This window comes from Chelmon rostratus, chromosome 17, assembly GCF_017976325.1.
Source record: "Chelmon rostratus isolate fCheRos1 chromosome 17, fCheRos1.pri, whole genome shotgun sequence".
In the NCBI taxonomy this organism is placed as follows: domain Eukaryota; kingdom Metazoa; phylum Chordata; class Actinopteri; order Chaetodontiformes; family Chaetodontidae; genus Chelmon; species Chelmon rostratus.
Genome location: NC_055674.1, coordinates 9,853,646 through 9,877,447, shown reverse-complemented (window position 1 = coordinate 9,877,447; position 23,802 = coordinate 9,853,646). Strand labels below are relative to the sequence as shown.

Sequence of the window (23,802 nt, the reverse complement as noted above, 5' to 3'; positions counted from 1 at the left end):
AGATGAAAGTATTCATACAATATGTGTCACAAAGAAACAATGGCTGGCTCTGTTCGTTCTGAAGAGAGGGATAAAAGGGGCAGTGGGGCAAAAACAAAAGAAGAACAAGACAAAAAAAGAACAAAACAAATCGGGTTCAGTTCATATTTGTCATATTGAAAAATTGCACACACAGGAAGCTTGGAGGAGTGAATTAAACCTCTCCAGTTGGGTGTTTGACCGTACGCAAGTTCATATTACCACCACTCTCCCACTCCAGTGCTGCTGGGCTGCTGTCAGTCTTTTGGTCACCCACGCCCTCCCTCCCCCGCCCACCCCTCCCCCCTGTTGTGTGTGGGTGCATGAGTCTGTCATTCCAGTGAGTTTTTTTTTTTTTTTTTTTTTTTAAAGGTAGGCCATTGGTTCATTTCGCTGAGAGGTCCCCGCCTACCCTGATGGGGTGGAGCCCGCAGGGAGCCCGTCAGTCATCCAGGATGACCTTGACAAAACTGGCCACGTCTGTCTCTTTGGAGTCATGCAGAGTGAAAAACGGATGTTGCTGCATCAAAAGAAGGAAAAACATCATTAGGAATATGCTCTTGAATGACAAAAATGGTTCGAACGATGGCTGTATTGTTATTTGAATGTGAAACACACACATCATTGGTGGGTTAGTTGGGTAAGCCTGGCCTCTTGTGGACAAATGCGAGAATCAGAGCACAATGAATATTACAGCAGGGATGTTGATAGCGGACAAAGTAGGACGATGCATAGTATCTTAAAGAGGTTTTTGGGGTAAGAAGAATAAAAATGTAAAAGCTACTAACCATTAATTCTGTATAAGCTGGTCTTTCATTTGGTTTCTTTCTTAAGCTGCAAAGAGAGATAGAAGGAAAAGTGAGAAAAACAACTGAAATTCAAATGTATTATAACTTCACATAAACTAAATCTAAAAACAGCAAAGTGACATAAACATTTAAGCTCAAGCTGGAGCTCCACAGATGCTGTACTCCTGCTCCTCTCTCAGTCAACACAGGGCAAACACTGACCCCTGCTGGGCATCAGTGCCACCTCATTCTCACAGCAAGGTGAGAGAGGAGCATCACGCTGAAGAAAAGCCACCGAGTGCGAGGCTCACCACTGGGAGATGAAGTCTACAAACTCTGGGGAGAAACGGTCAGCGGGCAGCTGTGGAGACGGCTCGTCCACCACCTGTTTGAGCTGCTGGAACGGGGTCCCCCATGAGTCGTAGGGGAATTTCAAAATGGCCAGCTCGATCTAGGAAGAGAGACGAAGGCAGATTCAACGAGGGCCGCACATGTTAGAGCTGCTGTAGCCGTTAGCGCTACCGTACATTTTATGCAAATTTCACAAAACGCTTTTTGGATAATTCAGAGATTTTTCCGGCTTCATATGAGTCAAATTATTTCTTCATGTGAGAGAAAATGGAGATAAATAAGACATAAGAGCAGCTCCTTTGTGTCCTCAAAGAACAATGAAAAAATACAAGTTCTGTCACTTTGTAAGCCATGTTATTCAATAACCGAGGACAGCATGGACCGCTAACGATCAGACATCAACGTGGCACAGGCATTTGCTTGTGTTTGGACATCCATGTTACCTGTAATGGGATCTCTTTTTACATTGTTTAGTAAATTATCATATCTGAGAAAGTAAACTTTTGTTGGGCTGCCAGACCGAAATGGAGTTGTGTATTACTGAGAGCGTACTGAACGTCAAACAAAACAAGGAAAGCAGAAAGAAAGAAGGTCAACTTTCACTGGTGGGTCATATTTCTGCTGTTAGTCCTCGAGATCCACTTTTACACCTTGTTAAGAAGTAAATAAGAGTTTATTATTGTGATATAATAACTGATATAATCAAATGGAAGTGTAGTGAAAAAACTGATTGTATAAGACTATGGTAATGTGCATTGTAGTGTTTACCACTGGTGTTAGCGATATCTGAATGCAATTGTAGCAGCTTAGTAGCAGTAGGTTTTTATTCACATTTCAACTAAATGAAAGAACAGTTTTTAAATTTCCCTTAAAAATGCATCACATTTTGACGTCCGACCCAACTCACCATCGTGATGCCGAGACTCCATATGTCTGACTTGACGCTGTAGCCTTTCTGGTTGAGGTCAGGGTTGATCCGCTCCGGCTGAAATGGAAATTATTAGCAACAGATTAAGTAGCAGCACTAGCTGAAAATAATGTGAACAATATTTACGAGCTATAACTATAATAAAGCTATTTCATCAACTCCTGCATCAATTAAAGAAGTATATAATGACGAGCATAAGTATAACTGTGTGAAGAACAAATGTCAGTTAAAATGTGTTTTTAGGGATGATTTAAATGATGCACTGGTTTTGTGAGGGTACATTTGAGGTAATGTTTATGAAAGCTTCAGGTTAAGACTGGAGGTTTCAGAATCTCTGGAGAATCCCCCTCCTTAATCTCAGCTAGCTGGTACCAGGAGTCCCCACTTACCGCCATGTAGGGCTTGCAGCCTGCATCCATTGTTTTGGCCACAGAGTCCACCAGATGGCCACTGATGCCAAAGTCACACATTTTCACTTGGCCCTGAGTGTTGATCAGAACGTTGGAGGGCTTCACATCTGAAGAGGGACAGGATGAGAGAGAGAGAGAACATTGCAAACAAACAATGAGAAACACCGACAGGAAGCTGAAAACTGTATATGCTGAGGATGTGGGCTTGTGATTACCTCTGTGTATCACTGACAGGTTACTGTGCAGATGCTCTAATGCCTTGACAATCTGCAGTGATTTGAAAAAATGAAGGACATATTCACATAGATAGTTGTGTTTAACGTGCACATTAATGAAACAATATGCAGAAAAGGTCTGCTGGTTGACCTGACTTTAGGGGAAGTTATGTGATGCAATATTTAAATAATATTAATTGCAGTATGTTAACTCCTCACAACACCACAAACTGTCATTCCCCTCATCTTGTTCTCAGAAAAAGTGAACATTTTCCCAAAATGTTGAACTATTCCTTTATACTGAAGCTGGTGTGAAGTATGTGACAGGACGTACTGCTACTGTGATCTTGCCCAAGATGTCCTCGGGGATGGTTTTGCCTTTCTCAATAACCTTCTTATAGAACTTATCCAGAGACGTGTCCATCAGCTCCATACAGATCCAAACATCCCCCTGTAAAAAAAAAAAAAAAAAAGTTAATGTGAGAAACAAGACGATCACACACTCGACGCAACACAGGCAGGAGTTCATGCCATCGTTCACCTCTCTGAAGAGGGCGCCATAGAAGGTCACAGTGAAGAAGCAGTCCACTGTCCTCATGGATATGTCCAGATCCATCAGGAGCCTCTTCTGCTCCAGAGTGTTGACCGTGGCACGAATCCTCTGCAGACACAAACATCACAGAGCAGGCTGCCAGTGTCATCAGCGGGGCAGATATAGCTTAAACCAAATGGTGTCTAGTGTCCTATAACCCTCAATATGACATGTCATAGAGCTAATAGATCTCAGCCACATGTTTATAAGTTGAGCTCATGCGTTGAATACATCTGTGTGTCATGGTACTATTTTAAAAGTGTGGTGCATTTGCAGAAATGCCAAATCAGGTAACCTGAGCAGCAGCTTCCCGACCTACCTTGACAGCCATGATAACACCGCTGGGCACATGTTTCATCTTGTCCACCACCCCGTACGCTCCCCTCCCCAGCTCTGCAATCTGCTCCAAGTCATCGGCCTTCACCACGAAGTTCTGGACAGAGGGGGCAGACGTTACATTCATACACTTGCTCAGCTCAGCGAAGAGACAGAGCAGGCACGAGAGCCGACTTTACCTGATCTCCAATTGTGACACAAGCTTTCGAGTCGAGGTCTCGAGGGGGCCTGCGGGGAGAGAGCAACGTCGGTCAAAGTCGGTGCTAAAAGCAATTATAAAGTCAAGTGATTCATGCAAGGAGTCACATGCAACTGACACTTGTAATTAACAAGTGCACCAGGCAGAGGTGCTCTAGGTGGCCTGCGTATGACCTGTGTATATCCCCAAAAAACATCTACATACCAAAAATGTTACTATGTGAAGAGCCAGTGCAGAATTTTGAGATACACCAGATGCCGAAACCAATTATGGAGAGTGTTTAAAACTATATGATGACTATATATCAGCCAATATTATTCTTTTCTAAAAGAAAGAACATTTTTTATTTGTTAGCATTTGTGGCTACGATATGTACTAAACATTTTAAAATTGCCTGCCTCAAACACATTTTTTGGCTTACTGGTTGACCTGGACGCCAATACAGATATTTGCAATAAGCTAATACTGGGCCAATACACTGTTCCTGCCATTTTAGCATTGTTCCTCTAATTTTGAGATCATCTTGTGGTGGTACTGCTGCAGTCACTGCAGCTTTGTTCAAAAAAATAAATGAATTAAAAGAAAAAAAAACGAGGCTCACGCTGCTGCTGCTGGTGGGGGCTGTGCAAATACTTCTTTGGCCAGCTTCAGCCCAGGGTTTTTCTTCTTCCCTAAGAAACAAGAAATTAGAAAACCGTTACCACCTCAGCTCCATGATGGACATACAGTGATCAATAAAGCTGTATTTAGCAGCAACCACGAGCTAGTATGATTAGCTGTGTTTTGTGGAGGGATTAAGCTAAATGGACTCCGCATCGACAGACTCTTCGAAGCCCATTTACCACACTACACTGGGTTTGGAGCAGAGGCTCGCCACAGCAGAGATCCACGGCTCTAAATCAGATCATTAAGTGCAAACTAAATGGATTTTGCTTGTTTTCATGTATCCACATCGGCCTGTTGATATGGGATTTTGTTCTATTCTGGTAGTAAGGAGTGTTTTCAAGGTTACAATCAATTTGCAGTTGCTTCTGTCAAAACTACAGTGAATGATCTGTTATCTAACTGGAGATTAGGTGTACTCAAAGCTGAGGCCCTGCAATAGAGAGAAGGTGGACTAAATGACTAATCGACATTGGTATGATGACTCAAATGGAGAGGGAAGAAGGGGGGGTGGGGTTAAAGGGAATCAAGCTTTCCTTCCTGTCATGATTTTTTTTTTTTACTGATACAATCACTGCGATGAAATTAATTATCAGTGTTTTTCAACATCTTTTACGTGTTTTCATTGTAGGAGTATCTGGAGTATGGTGCTGTAAACTGTGCAGCTCTGGGACCTTTCTGTGTTAAATCACTGACAGCAGTCCATTCATAAACACAGTTTACCAGCAGCCTCTGGGACTTCCCACAAGGGGCTGCGAGTCCATGCCAGAATGACACAGCTACCGGGCCTACGAGCAACAACACAGGAAAAACAACTCCACTTTTCTCGACATGGACACTAATGTTCAGCATGTTCACTCTTGTTGCAAGGTCGAAGGGAAAAACAGAACACTTTTCTTGACCTTTATCCGCGTGTGTGCGCTCGGACTTGGCCGCAGTTTTGCCCCACTGGGATACGATGAGAAACAGTTTAAACCTGGCTGGTTATTTCCTGTTCTTGTCCTGCTGCACACAGGCCCAGGCCAGGCTGTGTAATTATCCTAGCCCAGTTCAGAGAAACGGGTTTAATGCACAAACAAGTCACCTTCACTTTGGAACAAATGGAACAGCTCTTTAGAAAGCTCGCACAAGTTAGTAACGGGGCAGTTTATTGGTATGATTTCAACTGTCATTATTACTGCAGGGTTGTATTTGCCATTGCGTGAGTCACACCACACCAGAGGAAGTACGATTGGGTAAACCCCTCCTTGCTAGATCACACTGGAAGGGAAGTGAGGTTTTACGAAGATTTTAGATTCTATGGCTCATTCTACCACTGAAACGTCAGACAGGTCCATTTTGTGCTGCAGCCCTAAAATAGGCCTACAGTGTCTGGACAGACTACGGCAGTCTCATGTGGTAGGGAGAGATTGAAGTGTGATTTACTCACACATGCTCAGTCAAAAATAGACCGTGCATTTCCTCTGCGTGGGATAAAGTATGAGCACTGAAGCCTTCCGATGACCTGACAAATAAGACTAAAAGACCTTTTATTCGTGCAACAAAATTAGGGTAGCACATGAACACAGTGGTGCAGTGCAAAAACATCTGACATGCCACAGCTGTTCCATCTAAGTTACACTTCACGCATGCAGCTTATAAGACTGTACATTGAAGCTTAAATTAACTCTGAGAAATCAACATCTATACATATATACAGTGAAGTATTAGTGGACAAGCCCCTCTCAGGTAGCATTGTGTGCAGTGACCCTGTAGCCGGGACTGTGGGGTGGGATATGACTCACAACCAGCCAGACTGGACGCATCCGCTTAAAACACAACAACTGTCAGGGACCCTTTGGGAAATATGATGTCACTTCACTTGGCCCGCTTGCTGCTTGCTGTCCCCGCTAGGGCCAACTGAGGCCAGCTTCACAACAGCTTTCTGCTGCAAGACCTGCCTGGCCCTTGAGCTGAGCCCGACAGGGCACAGCAGAGCCATGATGGCAGCTTCAGCTGCAAGTAGTGTATCGAGGCAGCACAGGGGGCGAAAAAAAAAAAAAAAAAACATGTACTCAGATAACATTTTCTCAGAAAGAAGTAAGAACTTCAAAGAGGCTGGTGACACAGAGAAGCAATCCCACTGCTTACCTGTCATTCATACCAATGTCAGTGGTATATCATGAAAGTAAAGATTTGTATCAGTGTGTGCACTGACACCTTGTCTCATATCCAAATTTGGCACAAGTTGCAGTCAGCATTTTTATGTACAAAATGGGAAAATGGGAAGATATTCTTTTAAGAGAAGGCAGGGTGAGAGAGTGGATGCCATGCAGCAAAGGGGCATGCTGGAATCAAAACCCAGGCTGCTGAAGGAAGGATTCAGCATTGGTAACGTGGTACACGCTATTCCGGGTGAGCTGCCAGGGCCCCCAGGAGGATGCTTATTAATCTGAAAAATTAATCATTGTAAATGTTGCTCATGGTACCTAAATAAAATCACTCTATTTGCAGTTGCAGTGTTGGGCTTCTCGGGGTCTGCATCAGCGACTACACACGGTAGCAATGAATTGGTGCACTTTGGCAGGAAATGCAGCAATTCTAAGAAACCCAAAGATGTTCAGTGGAAACTATCCAGGGTGCAGTAATACATACGTAATGTGGACAAGAATTTCTGGATTGTGCATGGGATCAAAGTGTCAATAGCTGTGTGGCGAGTCACCATCAGGAAGCTCCAGCCTCAGAGTGGGTCCATATACAGAAAAGGATGAGTCATGCACAGATAATCTTCCACACCACCCTATCAGTGCTGTTAGGGAGAACCCAATCTCCAAACATGCCTCAGCAATATGCATGAACAGCACTGACTGCAATGCACTCCGCCCTCGACCACCACAGGCACAACTCCTTATGAGTGTCCAGAAAAGAAGAACACTTTCATAAAAGACACCTCACGCCTGTTGTGATGCACGCAATAATTACAGCAGGGAACCTGTGTAGCTGCTGTACGGTATATGCTTGCAGCCAGTGAACTGTCAACAAAGAGAGGCTGCACCAGGTATTGGTGCTGCAAGTCAAAACATGCCATGGTAGGCCAAAGGCTGTTACTGCCTGAGCCAATCTACACAGCCCTCTCAAAACAGTGTGTACTCCCGACCATGGTAACGCTAGTATGATTGTGTAACAGCACCAGCGGTGAACTTGAAATGTAAATTGACATCATCATCATGCTCTGTGCGAGTGTGTGTGTGTGTGTGACGCAGAGGAAAGACCTTGATTTTTCCAAGGTGTGTATTTTCTTCAGTGTACAGTAATTACACAGCACGCACTCGCTGAGTGACTGGCGGAAGCCAAGTGTGTGTGAAAGAGCGACCCGGTTCCCTTTGGCATCGCCGCCTGTTTTAAAAATAAAGGAATTTCCACCATGGAAAAAATAATAATAAAAGGCATTTTCATGGAAGCGGCGCTAAACATATTTTAGCGCTAACACACAGGCTAAAAGGAGCCAACACACAATCGATCAGTCATGAGTCAGGAGGCCTAAAAATACAAACACCTGTGGTCCCAATGTGCTTTACTTTAACCGAAAAGGAGAGACTAATCCCAGCGCGGTAATTTCCATCTGAGGGGCAACTTGGCCGATAATTACAGCTTGGCAGAAGTCCTTCATTGTCGCGAAAAATGGTGTAAGTTAGCTAACCACAACACGGGAACTTAAAACGAGGCGATGCGCGCGTGCCGTTTAGCTAAAATATCATCATTTAGCCCACGAACAGCTAGCAGTAAGTCTGTGAGGAATACCTTCAGACACCAGGGTGTCTGGAGACTTGGTATGATGATAGAAAGCAGGAAAGACATGCTGGCTAGCTTCTTTTCCCTCCTCTCATACATGCAGCTTTCCACCTGGCAAGGTTACGTTACTCAAACATAGCTAGCTAAATTACTTCCACGCAAACTGCATCTCCATGTTGAAAATGTGTGCACGGATGTTTTTTTTTGTGTGTTTGTTTCTTTAAAAAGAGTGGGGGGAAAAAAACACTTACCTCCTTTAGACAGAGACATTTCCCCTTTGCTTTGATGAGGGGGAAGGGAAGCACAAAGACTTTTGCCTTTTTTTACTCCCTCCCTCCCTGCATCTAGCCTTACACCCGCTCAGGATCGCTGGCTTCTGCAAAAACTAGCAGCGATTAAAACTAAATGGTTCGTCTTCGTGCAATCTCAGTGCTTCAATCGCCGGCTCACACGTTCAAAGATCGATTAGCGGATGAATGCACAACTTTAAATAAAGTCTGCGCGGGTTGTACACTTCGAGTTAGTTTGCTAACAAAACCTGCACTTTTAGGGTGGCCAAAGTCTGACAGCTGAAGGTTCCAGCGACGTGATGACGTCTTTCCTGCCTCGCGCTAAGCATCATGGGATGCGCAGTTCATATTGTGTGAGCACTTTTCTGCAAAAAAGATTGCTTTTCAACAATTACTGTAACTAATCAAAAATATTAAGCCACATTATTTTTTTCATTTATTTAAGTTTATTTTTACAAATCATTACAGCCTACCACAGACATTTTTTTTTTCATGTTTTTGTCTTTTATTATTTATTATCAGGATGAAAATCACATACTGGTGTTGTGTTGTTAAAAGCTAGATAAAATACATGTGTAACAATAAATAAGAAAAAAAATCTTGCAAATAACCTACATTATACAAAGGAACACTGATAATGGGATTGCACTTTAATTTACGTGTTTTAGTATGTAAACAACAAACAAGTATATAAGTGTATGTCACAGGATATAAGTGGCATGAACTAAAAATCTATATGTGACTGCTGAACAGTGGAATGCATTAAAATTAATAGCAAGAACACTTTATTTAAAAGCAAAACATCTATAGTACTTATTCAAACAACATTAACCACCATGTAGATTTAATAAATTCAAGAAACAAACTGCCGGACTATAAAATACCTGAACAAAAAAACAGTACAGTGAAGTCTTTTTTTTCTTCTTAGCATGATTGAATGAAATACTGAAAAAAACACCATCATTATTGTGATAATCACTGCTGAGCTGTTAAATTGTGAGTCCTTTATTTTACCAAGCACCCCCTTCCTAAATAGTTGGAAGACAACAAAATGCACAAACTACTCAACAATGGAGATGTCTCAGACCTGATGCATACACGTGTGCCGTGATATGAGTTGACTTTGGAATATGTGCATGTGATTGTGTGGGTGGAGGGTTGATGACTGGGACCGTGCCAAATTCCTGCTTTTACTTCCTGGCAACAAGGAGGGTATGATAGAGGGGTTTTATTACAATGTGCAGATAGAGGGAGCTGTCAATTAGGTACTCTGATGCACGGCGCTGCAGGTCAGCATCCAGCAGGAAATCCCCAGCCTCCTCCGTGCTTTGGTGGAAGTTGTAGACATGGCGAACCACCACTTTTCCTTGTTGTTTTGCCATCACAATCACGGTCTTCTGGAAACTCACACCAGCAAAGTCTGGGCTGGAAGTGGCTGGTGTAACAATGATGCGAGGTCGACCTCCGTCTGTGCGTGTAGGCTGCATGGCGCCCAGCTCAGTATAAGTTGACCTGGCACTGAGAGGCAGCCAGCGAGGGGAGAACAGGGCGTTCCAAGTTACTCTTTTACTGGAGTCATGGCCGCTGGGCCCGAGCTGGGTCTGGAAGCTGAAACTGCGGTCATCACGGGTGGGGTTATTGATGACCCAAGGGGAACCCCAGGAGGAGGACAGGTAGTTACGAGGAGTGAAAATACTGCAGTTGACATCAAAGTACTTGGCCAGCTGGATTGGTGAGGCGGAGTGAAATTGGAAAGCCAGGTAGAGTAGATCACGGATGGACTCGTAATACTTCAGCATAAGGGGGGATTGCTTCTGAAGACGGAAGAGGTGCTGAGGGGGGATCATGCCATATCGAACAGCCTTTAGGGCACTTTCCACTGTTGTACTGACAGGCTGGTTCTGGCTAATCCAGGCCTCCAGGGCCTCGTAGAGCTCGAGCTCACTTTGCAGAATGAGGTCAGAGCGCTGGAGCAAGGAGAGGAGCAGGTCTTCACTGATGGAGCCCCATTCTCCGCTCTGCAGCACAGAAGATAGGTTCCAGGACAGGTACTGCAGGCAGCTGTCCCTCAGGGCCATGTCCCCAGTTTGTAGCGCATAATTATACCAGCCAACCACGTGGCCTGTGGGCGAATCACTAGACAGATGTTGGGTCATATATTGGGTCAGACCCTGTTGCAAGCCCCACACATGGTACTTGCTGGCCAGCTTGTGCAGGGAAATGGCCTGATCTAGCCGCACTGAGATGTCACCACAGTACAGATACCTGCAAGGGTAAGTAAAGTCAGTAAAGCGTGCTGTATCGTGAAGCCTGTTTTCTCTCCTCACATCTGAGTCACTCAATAAACCCACACTGTCCGATTTGCTGTGAGCCTAAAACAGTAGGTGTAATTTTAGAATATTTCACAAGATGGAGCATCTCACTCCTCCAAAGGAGAGAGGCAAAATGGTGTGTGAAGACCTAGAACTTCATGCTTGTGGAAAGTACAGCAGCATCTACATTTAGCTCCACAGTGTCATGAATGGTTACAGCCAATTGAACCTGATTAATTCTGACAAATGACTGCAGCTGGAGTCATCCTCACCTGACAAACTTGTCAAAGACAGCTGCACAGTCGGGCGTCTCCCTCAAAACCACAGCGCTGTTATTGCGGCTGAGCAGCAGTTCCTCAAACACGTCACTCTGCATTGTGAGAACCAGGCTGTGGGCCTGGATCACCTTCACCTCATCCGTGTTGATGGTTTGCACCCGGAGAGTGACATCACTGCTGTTCCCCATGGCCAGCAGGGCCTCCATACGCTGCACCAAGCTCATGGAGTGATTCAGCACCGTGGCCCCGTTGTCTAATGCTACCTCCTGCTTCATGGGAGCTGTGGGAAACACAGTGCAAGGAGGTGGATTAGTGGCACTATCATAAAGCACAATGATCACAATTTAAATGCAGAAGAAATGTGGAGCAGCAGTAACTTCACAGTATCAGCTTTTCGTGAGGTTGTTTTCATTCAGATAGTAGCTCACATTCTTTCTTATATTCTATTTTCATCACCGTAATTTGCACCAACCTGATTCTGCTATTCGAGATTTCACAGCACAATTCTTGTGCATTTGTTCTACAACTTAAATCAGATTTGACTCACCGGGAACTGGAGAAGCGAACTCTTTGACTAAACCACAACTGTGTCAGGGAGAAAGCAGACTTGTACATCTTTCTGTTCTTTTAGTTTCAGTGAATAGAGAAAGAGAGCAACAAGCCAGGTGGCTGACTCAGAAAACCTCCGGTACCAGGTGCTCAGAAAAGAGTTTGCGGTGCCATTGCAGATGGCTGCTTCTATGGACCCTCTTGTGCGTAAGTACAAGTGCCACATACTGGGGAATCACACATGAAAGACTCAGCAAGACAAGCTACTGTTTCCATTCTGCTCTGCCACAGCCATCAGTGGCCTATTACTGGGGGTTTAATGAGACACAGGGGGAGCACACTTGGCTCCCTGGAATGCCTCACAGTCTTCATATCTTTACCACAATCAAGCGCCCCCCACTTCAAAGTAACCTTTTTCCAATTAGCCGCCCAGCACCCTGAGCCAGCTGAGCACGGTGGAGCGTCTTTTGACAAATGAAGTGTGGCCAATTCAAAAATCAGCAAATTCTTTTAAAATGGGGGAACAGCACATAATATCTGTTATATAATTCACTTTTTTTGCTCTGATTCAGCAAGAAAAAAAAAACATACGCGAGATTCAATTCGAAGTAGACCAAAAAAAGTTATGAATAAAGAATGTTTCAGTGTCTCTTCCACTCATGCTGAGAAGAGCTGAAAACATTAAATAAAACATTTTAAACCCAGTCCCTAAATATAGGATTAGATGACTGTGCGCACACGCGGAATTTCAACTGGAATCTAATCCGACAGCACAGGAATGTGGCCTTCAATAGCCTCGGTCAAAATCAGTCAAAGTCAGATCATCTTTTAAGGAGTAAGAAAAGCCTTCCCTCAGTGCTTGTACTGTACTGTACTACTGAGCCGGCACAAAGCCAGGCAGCAAATGGACTTGCCTGTCTTTCTCTGCACCCAGCAGACAGATAGATGAGGACAGGATAGTAGAACAGATAAAAACCCATCCTCTGCCCCGAGGCTGAGCACGAGCCACACATTCATGCTGTGCCCTACTATCCTCTGACAGTATGGGGGAAGCTGGGCTGAAATAGAACAATACGGCTTCTCTTGCAATGTAGGATATCCAAAAAAAAAAAAAAAAAAAAAAAGATGCTAAAGTGATATGACCCTTTCAAAGCAAACAATCCAAAGTGATGCCATTTGTCATCTTACCTCCTCTAACTGTGACAGAGTGGATTAATAGGAGCAGGGTGCCCACATAGACCCAGGCAGGGATCCCTTGTTCAAATGAGCGTACCATTTCTTCTCAGTTATTCCCTGCCTCTCTTTCCTTTGTCCTTTCCCCCTCTCTTCCTCACTCTGTGCCTTCTCCTGACTCTTCTTCTCGCTGCTGTGCCTTTGTCGTGTGCGCGCAGAAAGGTGTGTTGCCCCGTGTGTGCCGCCCGGCTCCCTGTCCCGCACTCTTTATGTAGGACGCTGGCCTTTCCCTGGCGCATCTCGCAACCCCACGGGCTCCATTGATTGGTGGAATCTGGCAGGGGCGTTGCTATAGCGACAGCTTTGATTTTGAATTTCTCCCTTTTGGATGTTACATGGCATTGATCAGCGGCACCAGGCCAGCCAAGGACTCAGCTTAATGGTTTTTTGTTTTTTTGTTTTTTTTTTTTGGTTAAAAGTCAGGGGAGTTAGACACTATTAACAATCAATATTAACACAGTTTCACGTTTTAATGGCACTCAGTATGCAGCAAATCTCTGGGCTGCAAAAAAAAAATGTTCATGATATCTAAATAAAGTACAATCAGTGCCATATAATTAGTGAATTAATTACAGTAGGTTGCCACTGAGACTATCTGCCAAAAGTAAACGAGGTTCTAATATGTGTGACCAACGGCAGCCAATCAAATTTCATAATCCATTTTGTTGGACAGTTTTGCAGCTGAGAGCAATTATTTCTCTGACGGCATGTTAATCTCACTAATGGGGGCATAATTTTATTGCTGCTCATCAATCTATGGCGAGCTCTGTTTATCATATTCAACTGCCAATCAGGACTTAATGCAGGGACCTTACCGATGTTGCAATAAATGCAGTTTATCCATGTGAAATAAGCTTTTGTTGATGTCACCGTGCATGAGCTTCTTCAACTATTTTCAGGTGCAGCTGTTGCATGACAAACCTTGCACAGGGCAGAGGGTTTAATGAATGTGTGTGATACAAGTTTCAGCTGGATATGGAGTTAATGGTCTGCAGCTTGTGAGGAACATGCTGTGAGAATCAATACAAAATGGTACAACAACGCAATGTGAGCTTGTGACACGAGAGAATCACACATCCTATTATAAAACACAATGTCAAATGGCAACAATGATAACACATGGCTCTGATCATGACCTCCGGGCTCACAGAGATGTTTACGGTGCCATTCATCTGTATTTATGCCTCGGTTAGCATTGATCTGTCAGTCAGAGATGGGTCAGTCAATACCGAGATCCCTGTTAAAATCTTCCCAAAAAGATAAGCTCAGTATGGATCTGAAATTAAAAAATCATTGCAACCGACAAGGCCATTAGTCCAATCGCAATATTTATACTAACATGGTGCAAGGTGACAAATGCATTTAAAATAGCCCCAAATCTGCCGTAGCCACCACAGAGACGGACAAGGAGAGACATCATTTCAGAGGGAATTGGGTTGTGGTGAAGCCCCGAGGGCTGCCAGGCTGCAGTAAAAATGCAGGAGAAAAAGCATCCTGCAAGACCCCGACCTGAGCCACTGCTATGAATAACCTGACAGGTTCTCAGAGGACAGCGGTGCTGCTGAGGTGCCCTAATGAAGCCTGCTGCAACAAACTGGGCGAGACAACGAAGACGTATGTGGTAGCATCTTCTATTTGCTTGCCTGTCTGCGGGTCGATACAGATGCACACAAATAAGATTCATTACGCAAGGAACCTATATGACTGCAAATAATGAGACTAACATATTGTTCTACCTGGTATTATAACACTGTTTTACATATATTTGGCTTACAGCTCAAAGTATGGCTGAAGACTAAAAGACAATTCAGGCAACTGTTGTCTAGCTGCATAATACAAACAGAATAAACCCAAAGCCCTCTTTATGCATCTGAAAAGAGCATGCCCTTCACTACGGTGACATTGCTTTCTCCTTTGAGATCAGCTCCTATTAAGAATCTGCTCACAGGACCACAATGCAAAGGGGCAGATCGACGAGCTGCTGGGCTTGTAAGAGCACCCCTCGGGACGAGATCCATTGAGGGATCGATGCACCACAGGGGGCTCCATCATGCAGTATAAACAGCATGTTTAGTACAGGCTGAATGCCAGAGTTAGCTTCAGCAAGGTGTCCTGGATGACCTTACTCTTGTGCTGAGGGGAGGGGATGCACTGGCTAATCAGGTCTCCCCAAACATGACACAAAGAGCTTTTGATGTAAATAAGCATTTTACACGCTGAATGCATCAAGTGTCCAGTGAATAAAAAGAACACAAGATGAGAAAATGGAAAAGAAAACAAGCTACATGGGGAAAAAGCATGCTCTGTTGTTTCACAGTGACATTTCCAAGCATCTCAATGTCAAACTGAGCTACTTAGGCTGTACATTCAGTTTAGAAATTACATAGCTGGTCCATTTGATTTCTTCATGTCACTGTCAAACTGCAAGTTTCACGACTAAACCAGGTAGAAGTGCTGAGACTTTAAATCTTCACACAGTCAAAGAAATCATTGTCAATGAATATCTCAAAAATACAGGGGACTAAATTCTGCTTTTGTATTCTTATATTGTCTACATATCACAATTTGTAACCACTATAAGCAGTTAATGGTGCAAAAACGTTTGTAGGCACAAAAAGAGGTTTTGATGGACTGTTATAGTTTCGTATTTATCACAGTATTTCAGCAAGTTTCAGGTGTGTCATTACTGAAAAAAGGCATATTTTTCAATTTTACTGAGTGGAGACAATTTAAAAGCTTAAAATCAATGGCATCAGTAAATGTTCCTATTAATCAAATGGTTGTTAAGTGGCCTGGCCGAAAACAGATCAATACAAATCTATAGTTTGTTGTGCAATCTAGTGGGATGTAACGCAGGAGTCCATCGCTCCTGTAACAATGTTTTCCACCAGGTGGCTCTGCAAACTGGAGGCAGCCTCCTTTCTGGCGTTGGCTATTCTGAAGCATCCTCGAAGACGGAAAGTGCACTCAGGTTTCTCAGGGGCCTGTTTATGCTTATGTAATGCATAAAGTATCCAGTTAATCATTGAGTGTGTGCTAAATGGCATGCATTAGAGTCGAATTATCTTCAAATTAAACTGTATGTGGGCCTTTTTCCTCTGTTAAACTGAAAGTAGGTCAACAAAGTAAACTGCTGTATGTGCAGCAGCTGATCACTTCATAAGAAATCACCTTTAGAGTATAATTACAAAAACTGTGGTGAAATAACTACCGACGTTTATTATATTAAACTTAAGTAGAAAATAGAAGTAATTGTACTTTACTTGAATATTTCCACCATATGCCACTTTATACTTCTACTCCAGAGCATCTCACTGGACTTTCTACTCCACCACATTTGTCTGACAGCTTTTTTCATACCCTTCCTGTCCAGTGAAATCCACACAGCTCCAAATTTGGTGATTTTGACCGTAAATGTTTCTGATTAGAGGAGGATTAATGTTCCTTTTTGGGCAGAGAAAATTCTCAGCCCCCCCAAAATTCTTGGATTAGCTAGAAAATGACACAAAGCTGAAAACAGCATATGAAGTAATTTAACATCTACAGCGGAAAAATGCAACATACACATTAATGCAGCAGATATATTAATCCAGAAACTAGATAAATAATAACAGAAAAACACTGACACGTACCATTTTATGAATGATGAGTACTTTTTATACTGAAGCAACTTCAGCCTAATACTTTGTTTGAGAAAGCAGGAGCTGAACTTGAAATTTAGTATTTTCACAGTGTGGCATTGCTTATTTTACTTGAATGCTTCTTCCACCAGTGCCCAAATCTAATCACTAAAGCCGTGAAAGCCATTAATCATCAATAATCAGCGCGTTTGAAAGTGTCGAGCAGGTCACAGACCATGTTGCACAGCCTGCATATACGAGTGGGAGTGTGTGGCTTGAGAGATGAGTGGTCCCTTTGTTTGGATGTAAGCTGCCTGAAACAAATAAGTAGGCTGGATGCCTAATCTCACAGAATATGCAAAGCTGCCAACACAGCAGAGAGGTCGTCTAAAGAGACAGGGCGGTCAGAGAAAGTATCACATTCACAGAGTAAGAAGAAGTGCGCTGTTTGATGCCACTGCCGGTGTGTCCATTACAACATGCTTTATTAGAAACGCAGCAGGAGTGGGCGTGAGTCCGCCCGGAAAGACCCGCCGATCCATCAGGTCAACTTTTTAAACGCTCAGAAATCGGTCCATCATCTGCGAGGAGCTCCAGGAAACAACAATAATAATAATCAGAAAATATATTTCGAGCAAGGCAACGTTTTTGTGCCTCTGAGGTGTGTTTTCCTCACCTGAGTGAATCTACCGGAGTCACCTGTCGGAGCGGTGTCGTCAGTCCAGGTAAGAAGTCGGTCACAGGCTTGTAAAATGATATTCCCTTAATTCTAGGCATTGTGTTGTCATGTACTTAGTGCTGTGCTTATATAAACCTTATCATAACGATTATTTCCCAGGATCCTTAAATGTGCCATTCTAAAATTATTATAAGGTTAATGTTCGCCAAAATATACATTTTTAATGCGGGCTAAGTAGCCAAAAGAGGGCCTCATTTTAGCTTGTGTTCTGCTGGTGTATATTTTTTTATTCTTAGAAATATAATAAGGGAATTTCCTCAACCTATACAGAAACACTAAATATTTCAGTTTACCTAAAAAAACTTCAAAATCACCATATTTTGGAGATACGAGGTTTTTCACTGGACGGTGAAAACATTATTTCATGTTGATCACTGTTTGTTGAAAGAGGAAAAGATTAATTACAAAGTTGACTACAAAACAAATCAAACTGTAATTGACCGTTGATGATTCCCAGTATATCCAGTAAGTGGGAATACTGGGAATGCTCATTATGCATCATCCTGTTCAAATGTTAAAATGATGCCTCTGCGCATTAGATGGTGAAACAAGGCCAGACTGAGCTGTGATTAAAACATGACTGCGAGTTATAATTAAAGACATGGGAGACAATATGCCGGATTCTCTAGGGGTTCATATAAATTAAATAAAATTCAAATAAACATAGTAAGACTCCACTGGGACGGTCCATCTACGTGACACAGTAATAGTCTATAGAATCAGCATTTGTTGTCAGTGGTTGGTCTTTGCATTCCTGTTTTAATAACCAGGGATGCAAATACTGCAGTTTGTAGGTACAGTATTTGCATGCAAGTGTAAATAACCAGGGTGTTTTTGTGTTGCAGCATTTTTTTAAAACCTGCAGTGAAGTCATGGCCAGTGCTCCAAAAGGATGTGGTCCCAGTATCAGCTCCATATATTACAACCTGTGTGACCTGACTACAGTGTGGGGGGTCGTGGTGGAGGCCGTGGCTGCTGCTGGTGTGGTGACTTCCTTTGTACTGTTCATCATCCTCATGGCCTCATTGCCCTTTGTGACAGACAAGAAGAGGAAGGGTATGGTGGCCCTGCAGGCTGGCATTCTAATCTTTACTCTGGGACTCTTTGGACTCACTTTTGCCTTCATCGTGGGTCGCTACACCACCAGCTGTGCTGCACGGAGGTTCCTCTTTGGAGTATTGTTCTCAGGCTGTCTAGCCTGCCTGGTGATGCATGGGTTGTGGCTCGCCCTGCTTCAGCGGCGTGGTCGGGGGCCCAGGAGCTGGATGTTATGCCTGGGAGCTCTGGGTCTGTGGTTGGTTGAGGTGATCATCAACACTGAGTGGCTTGTCATCACCGTGGTCAGGAGCCCGCCTAGTGGCGTCATTGCCCCCGACCTGTCCTGCAGCATTGCAAACAAGGACTTTGTGATGTCTCTGATCTACGTGATGGTTCTGCTTCTGGCTGTACTCCTGATGTCTGTTCCCTCACTGACACACAAGCACAAGCAATGGCGCCGAGATGGAGCTCTAATCCTGGTCACAGGGCTCTTCACCTTGGCGATCTGGGTAGTTTGGATTGTCATGTACATCCATGGGAACGGAGTGATCGGGAATCCCAGCTGGGACGATCCTACTTTGGCTGTAGCTTTGGTGTCAAACGCATGGGTCTTCCTTTCCTTCTACACCATCCCAGAAATCTGCTTGCTGACCCAGGAGAACCCAGACCAGGAGCAGCCACATGATGGAGATAATGTTTATCCCGCCAGGAGCCTGGTTTATGACAACATCCTCAAGGAGCAGGAGCCACCCCAACACAACGTGTACATGGAGAATAAAGCCTTCTCTATGGATGAGCCTCCAACAGGTACTGCAAGACACACCATGGTCTAACATTAATCTTGCAATAACAATGTCTCATTATACATAGATGGATCGGCAAGCAGCTCTCCAATTAAATGATTTATTTCTGCACATACACCAAGCACAGGTGAGCTATATGACGTAACGAAGCGCAACAATGTAGCTAATAGGAGGTATCATTAATCTGCTGTTGCCTCTTGTGCCAAAGGCAAGATTGTGAAATAACTGACAATATATGTTTCTGATTTTTGACAAAACAGCAAGAAGCAGCACCCGTTGGCAAGTATAAACATGAAATATGAGAATAACAACTTGCAGTACATCTGTCAGTGTAACCATAAGTGTTCATATCCCCTAACACATCAACAGAAAAAACAACAAATGCGAATACAGAAATACTGCAAGCAGCATCATAGTACCATTGCTTTTGAATGTCCCCTTGAAACAGTTTCCATTGTCGTCTGTGCTATATTTATATTCTATATTTGGTTGTGTTAAGTCTATTTGCATGCATTTTCTTAAGTTGCACTGCCTTGAGCAGACATGGCCACTGTAATTTTAGCTTCCCCTGTGATTAGTCCAGGTGCATTGACAAAAAGTCACCAAGAAATCATGTTTGTCTGAAATCATGTCAGCCATGTGAGTCCAACCAACAGGCAAAAAATACCACAGGAGTGACATAAAAATATTTCCAAAAAACGATCCAGAAACACGAATGATGACAGGCCAGGTTTGCATCGGCAGTTTTCCTCCTATTCTCTGCAAAGGTGCTCAATTTCTGTGAAGCTGAATGAACATAAACAGCATCCACGGTTATTCAGCGTCAGCCGTTCCGTGTCTGAAGAGAGGGGGAGGGGATTGTTGTGTGTAAATACTTTTCATAGGCACTGTGCGACTGTGGCTCCGTCTGTCGAACGTGTTGAATTGGGTCTCGTCTGCCGTGCAAAAAATAAATAAAAACATTCAGTGGAATGTCCAATCCTGTCTGAAAAATGATAGTCAGACAAGAAAGTAGCTGCACTGTAACACATACACTCTTTAGTACTTACCTGTCTGACACATCCGCCGACGGACAGTGAATTGCTTTTTTGTCCACATGTGTTAGTATCTCGCAGCGCTCATGAGAATCTAGGAATCTACTTATAGGATAAAACTAAATATGTGCCATTCAGGAACTGCGCCCCCCCTTTTTAGGACAAAAGTCTGACTGAAGGTTGTGTCCTTGGCCAATATTATGAGGCATCAGTCACGTGCAAACAACAATCATCACATCGTAGTTACAAAGTCTTCAACTAAAGGAATTTATTTACCTGTAAATAACATTTACATGGAAGAGGGTCGTAAAATTTCAATTTCAACTTGACAGGTTGCCTTCCTGGTTTCCTTCCTATTCGACAAATACTGTAGATATTTTGATGTATGTATAAACAATCATGTGTCCTCCTCAGCTAATCTGCTGTGTGGTGTCCCTCAGGGGTCGGTCCTCGGGCCAGTCCTGTTTTCATTGTACATGTCTCCTCTGGGTCATTTGTTCAGACATGTTATATCACTATTATGCCGATAAAACATAGCCGCCAACAGTTTAAAGTTAGACTAATCACTAAAACCCCACAGTTCCATATTACCACTGTTCTTGCTTCCCTCCACTAGCTTCTGTGAAATTCTGTGAAATGACTTATGAGACTCTGCATGATCTTGCCCCAGTTAGATTTCTGATCTCCTTGTTTCTCATTCTGCTTCTCGACACTCTGATCCTCTGATCTTGGCCTTTTATCCATCCTCTGCTCCAAATGCAAAACAAAAGGTGATCTATGTAGTTTTAGCCCCAACACTCTGGAATCATCCTCCGCCATCAGATTTGCCGAATCTTTGGACTGTTTTAGGCAGCTTCTAAAAACCCGTCTTTGAAGGCAAGCCTTTTTATAGATCTCCACTTGTCTTTTTTGGTTAGTTTTTTGCCTGGTCTGTCTGTCATTGAGCTGTTTTGTATTGTATTTTTTCCCTGTGAGTGAAGCACTTTGTAACTGAGTTTTAAAAAGTGCTAGATAAATAAAGCTTTACTTGCTTACATCAGAATAGATGCGGCAAATATTGAGTCACTCAACTGGTCAACTTGAGTAAATGTCTGTTGCTACAGAGACTGCTGTCCAAGTCCTCTTTAAACAATGGCAGATGTCTGAAAAGGGTTGCTTCTGTTTTTCATTGGTGTTTTAATGTGGAACTCTTACCAAAAATACAAAGTAATGGACAACTGCTATCATAACAAGCCATTCTTGATTTCCAATCAAGCTCTGCCTTTTCTTTGCCAGTACCAACAAAGCCCATGTCTCCATATGCTGCTTATAATGGTCAGCTACGAAGTTGTGTGTACCAGCCCACTGAAATAGCCCTGATTGCCAAGGGTCTGACAAAGGTGAGTGTGTTCACAATATTTGACACGGCAGAACATCTCCTCTTCTATAACATCTGAATTACTCGCTTTTTTCCACAGATGGAACAAGACATGATGATCCCAAGAGCCAGAGCCCCATCTTTGAATTCAGGAAGTGGCAGCTCCCTGCCTCGTTCAACCGAGTCCTTACCCTCCTAAGGACTATCACACGCTCGGATGTTACAGCCATGAAATAAGTCTCCACCAGGGGTTTGTTTTACCCTCAGAGTTCCTATCTTCTCTGTCCTGTATGCACAGAAGCTCAGTGTCATAAATTAAAAGATTAGAAAGACAATATTGGGAATGGGCAGCTTATGAAGGCTAATGCATACATAGCCAAAATTATTTTCATTTGGAAAGTTGCACCTCATCTACTCTGTTACATTTCCATGGCAACCAGCATCCTAACCCTTTTACTTTCAATGACAAACCAGCTTTGCTCACTTGTAGCTTCACTCCCCAAAAACTTAATGATTTAAGAGAAAGAGTGGCATCAGCGTATGTCTTTGGGAAGCATTTCCTTCACTTTCTAGCTAAGAGAAAGACCAAAAACTGTTCGGTCTCTGCTCTCTGGAACAATGTATAAAATGTTAAGGTGACAGTACAGATTAGCTACAGAAAGTTGAACAGTCTATAATTTAGCTGAAAAGTTGTTATTGTGTTCTCACCAATATGTTTTGCTCTTATCACAAATATGCTGACTGTAATTTGCTGTGAAATCATGTTGAGATTCAGACTTCCTCTGAAAACTGTATGATTCTGTAGTCTTGGACTTATGAAAATGTAACTTTATGTGACGGTATACAGTCTAATTTATTAAACCTGTAAGGGTTAGATCCTGTGTGGCTGTTGGATGTTTGGATTGTAACAGGATGAGGAGGCATAATGCAAGAGGAAGTGCCACAAAGATCACCATGTACACTGCACAGAGCACTTATTTGCATATGGTGTCTTGATAAACTTTAACAGTTTTCACCCGGGGCCCAGTACAGGGATTGGCTGTCATGCTGTGGCGTATGGGCTTACACAGCTGAACGAGGCTGTAATCTATTTTAGGTGGCACTGACAGTGATAATGTGGGAAATGTTACACCACCGAAGAGTAAAATCTGACAATAAGTCCATGTAATTCTCATTCCTAGATTGAATTTAAGTCTTAGAGCCACTGAGTGGATGCACTTACATTTTGAGTTTAGGCATTACAATCACATTTGATGCGGTGTCTCCTAAAAAAATGAAAATATATGTTTAAAATGCAAATATATGGTTTTGAAATAAACATATATATCTAAAACATGATCATGAAGGGACAAATTAGCTTTAGACAAATTAGCATGGATAACTGCTGTGACTTTGAGCTCTTGCTTTTCTCTACAGGGAGAGGAACAATTATTCCAATATAATTTGTCTCACACACACACACACACACACACACACACGCGCTTGCACATGTACACACTTTAAAGGGCTTCAGAGTGAGCTGTGGCTGCCTAGCAGCAGGCTGAGTAGGCTCTCTCTCAATTACTCCCACCATCCTGTACTGTCAGCATCAACGAGTACTCGCTCAGAGAGGAAATTGCTCACCAACTGGAAATCAGACAGATCAGAAAAGAGAGCATGTGTGCAAATGTCTAGATTTTATTCTACAATGCCTCGTGATTGCACCCTTTGATTCCCTACGCGTGGATGCAACGAGCTGCAAAAAACATGCAGATAGGGAGTGTAGGCTTTTTAAATAACCTCACAGTGACCACACTCAGAAATGTATCCAAATTTAAACGAAACAGAGCATTCAGACATTTGATACAAAGCTTTCTTTGCATTTCCAACAACATCCGCCTCTTTACTTAGTAGTTGTAGTAGTAGTGTCTTATCTTACTGACCTGGCTAGCACTAGATTAATGAGCATCGCTATAGGCTGTCCCAGAGGAGCCTTAGCTGTATTTTACACATGCATCTTATAGAAGGGAACTGGTGAGAGATCCTACAGTATAAATTCATGAAATCTTGCTATGGCTTTTATTTAAACTGTATTATTAACAGTGATTTCAGCTAAGATCAACAACATCTTTCTCTGACAGGCAGCAAGTGCAAACCCCCTGATAACATGAAGAGCTGTCTTGTGCACATGGACATGGGTGGTTACATGACCGGTGCTGGTGGAGCTCCACACTCAAGGGAGTCAGTCCTACCAATCACAAGCAGCTGTCCCCTCTTAATGCATTTCCTTGTCACTGTG

General features: G+C 43.1%; 3 protein-coding genes across 3 annotated transcripts; 1 reads left to right on the top strand and 2 right to left on the bottom strand.

The window, feature by feature from the left end:
• Positions 1-339: 339 nt before the first annotated feature.
• Positions 340-8,840, bottom strand: LOC121620673 (dual specificity mitogen-activated protein kinase kinase 6-like). The gene is made up of 12 exons (XM_041956828.1): positions 8,523-8,840; positions 4,439-4,508; positions 3,818-3,866; positions 3,622-3,735; positions 3,252-3,371; positions 3,045-3,161; positions 2,711-2,762; positions 2,475-2,602; positions 2,065-2,142; positions 1,118-1,257; positions 807-852; positions 340-538 (listed from the first exon to the last, which is right to left on the bottom strand). Exons 1-12 carry the CDS (start codon positions 8,539-8,541, stop codon positions 461-463), a joined length of 1,011 nt encoding a protein of 336 aa, XP_041812762.1. The 5' UTR covers positions 8,542-8,840; the 3' UTR covers positions 340-460.
• Positions 8,841-9,751: 911 nt separating this feature from the next.
• On the bottom strand, positions 9,752-12,976 carry btbd17b (BTB (POZ) domain containing 17b). Its single transcript, XM_041957900.1, has 3 exons — positions 12,889-12,976; positions 11,146-11,431; positions 9,752-10,826 (listed from the first exon to the last, which is right to left on the bottom strand). The coding sequence occupies exons 1-3, from the start codon at positions 12,974-12,976 to the stop codon at positions 9,752-9,754; spliced, it is 1,449 nt and encodes a 482-aa protein (XP_041813834.1).
• A 4,155-nt stretch (positions 12,977-17,131) lies between these two features.
• On the top strand, positions 17,132-22,356 carry LOC121621290 (G-protein coupled receptor family C group 5 member C-like). The gene is made up of 4 exons (XM_041957700.1): positions 17,132-17,278; positions 18,138-19,137; positions 21,443-21,546; positions 21,625-22,356. Exons 2-4 carry the CDS (start codon positions 18,165-18,167, stop codon positions 21,721-21,723), a joined length of 1,176 nt encoding a protein of 391 aa, XP_041813634.1. The 5' UTR covers positions 17,132-17,278; positions 18,138-18,164; the 3' UTR covers positions 21,724-22,356.
• Positions 22,357-23,802: the final 1,446 nt, after the last annotated feature.

Bases quoted from the DNA above. Each gene is read 5' to 3' on its own strand.
- LOC121620673 (XM_041956828.1), bottom strand. The intron at 3,162-3,251 runs GTGAACGATGGC...TTTTTTTTACAG, and splicing joins ATGGCGCCCTCTTCAGAGAG to GGGGATGTTTGGATCTGTAT. The intron at 2,603-2,710 runs GTAATCACAAGC...GTCCCTCTTCAG, and splicing joins CCTGTCAGTGATACACAGAG to ATGTGAAGCCCTCCAACGTT.
- btbd17b (XM_041957900.1), bottom strand. From the start codon at position 12,976: ATGGTACGCTCATTTGAACAAGGGATCCCTGCCTGGGTCTATGTGGGC. The intron at 11,432-12,888 runs GTAAGATGACAA...TGTTTCCCACAG, and splicing joins CTCTGTCACAGTTAGAGGAG to CTCCCATGAAGCAGGAGGTA. The intron at 10,827-11,145 runs GTGAGGATGACT...TTACCCTTGCAG, and splicing joins GTCTTTGACAAGTTTGTCAG to GTATCTGTACTGTGGTGACA.
- LOC121621290 (XM_041957700.1), top strand. From the start codon at position 18,165: ATGGCCAGTGCTCCAAAAGGATGTGGTCCCAGTATCAGCTCCATATAT. The intron at 19,138-21,442 runs GTACTGCAAGAC...TTTCTTTGCCAG, and splicing joins TATGGATGAGCCTCCAACAG to TACCAACAAAGCCCATGTCT. The intron at 21,547-21,624 runs GTGAGTGTGTTC...TTTTTTCCACAG, and splicing joins TTGCCAAGGGTCTGACAAAG to ATGGAACAAGACATGATGAT.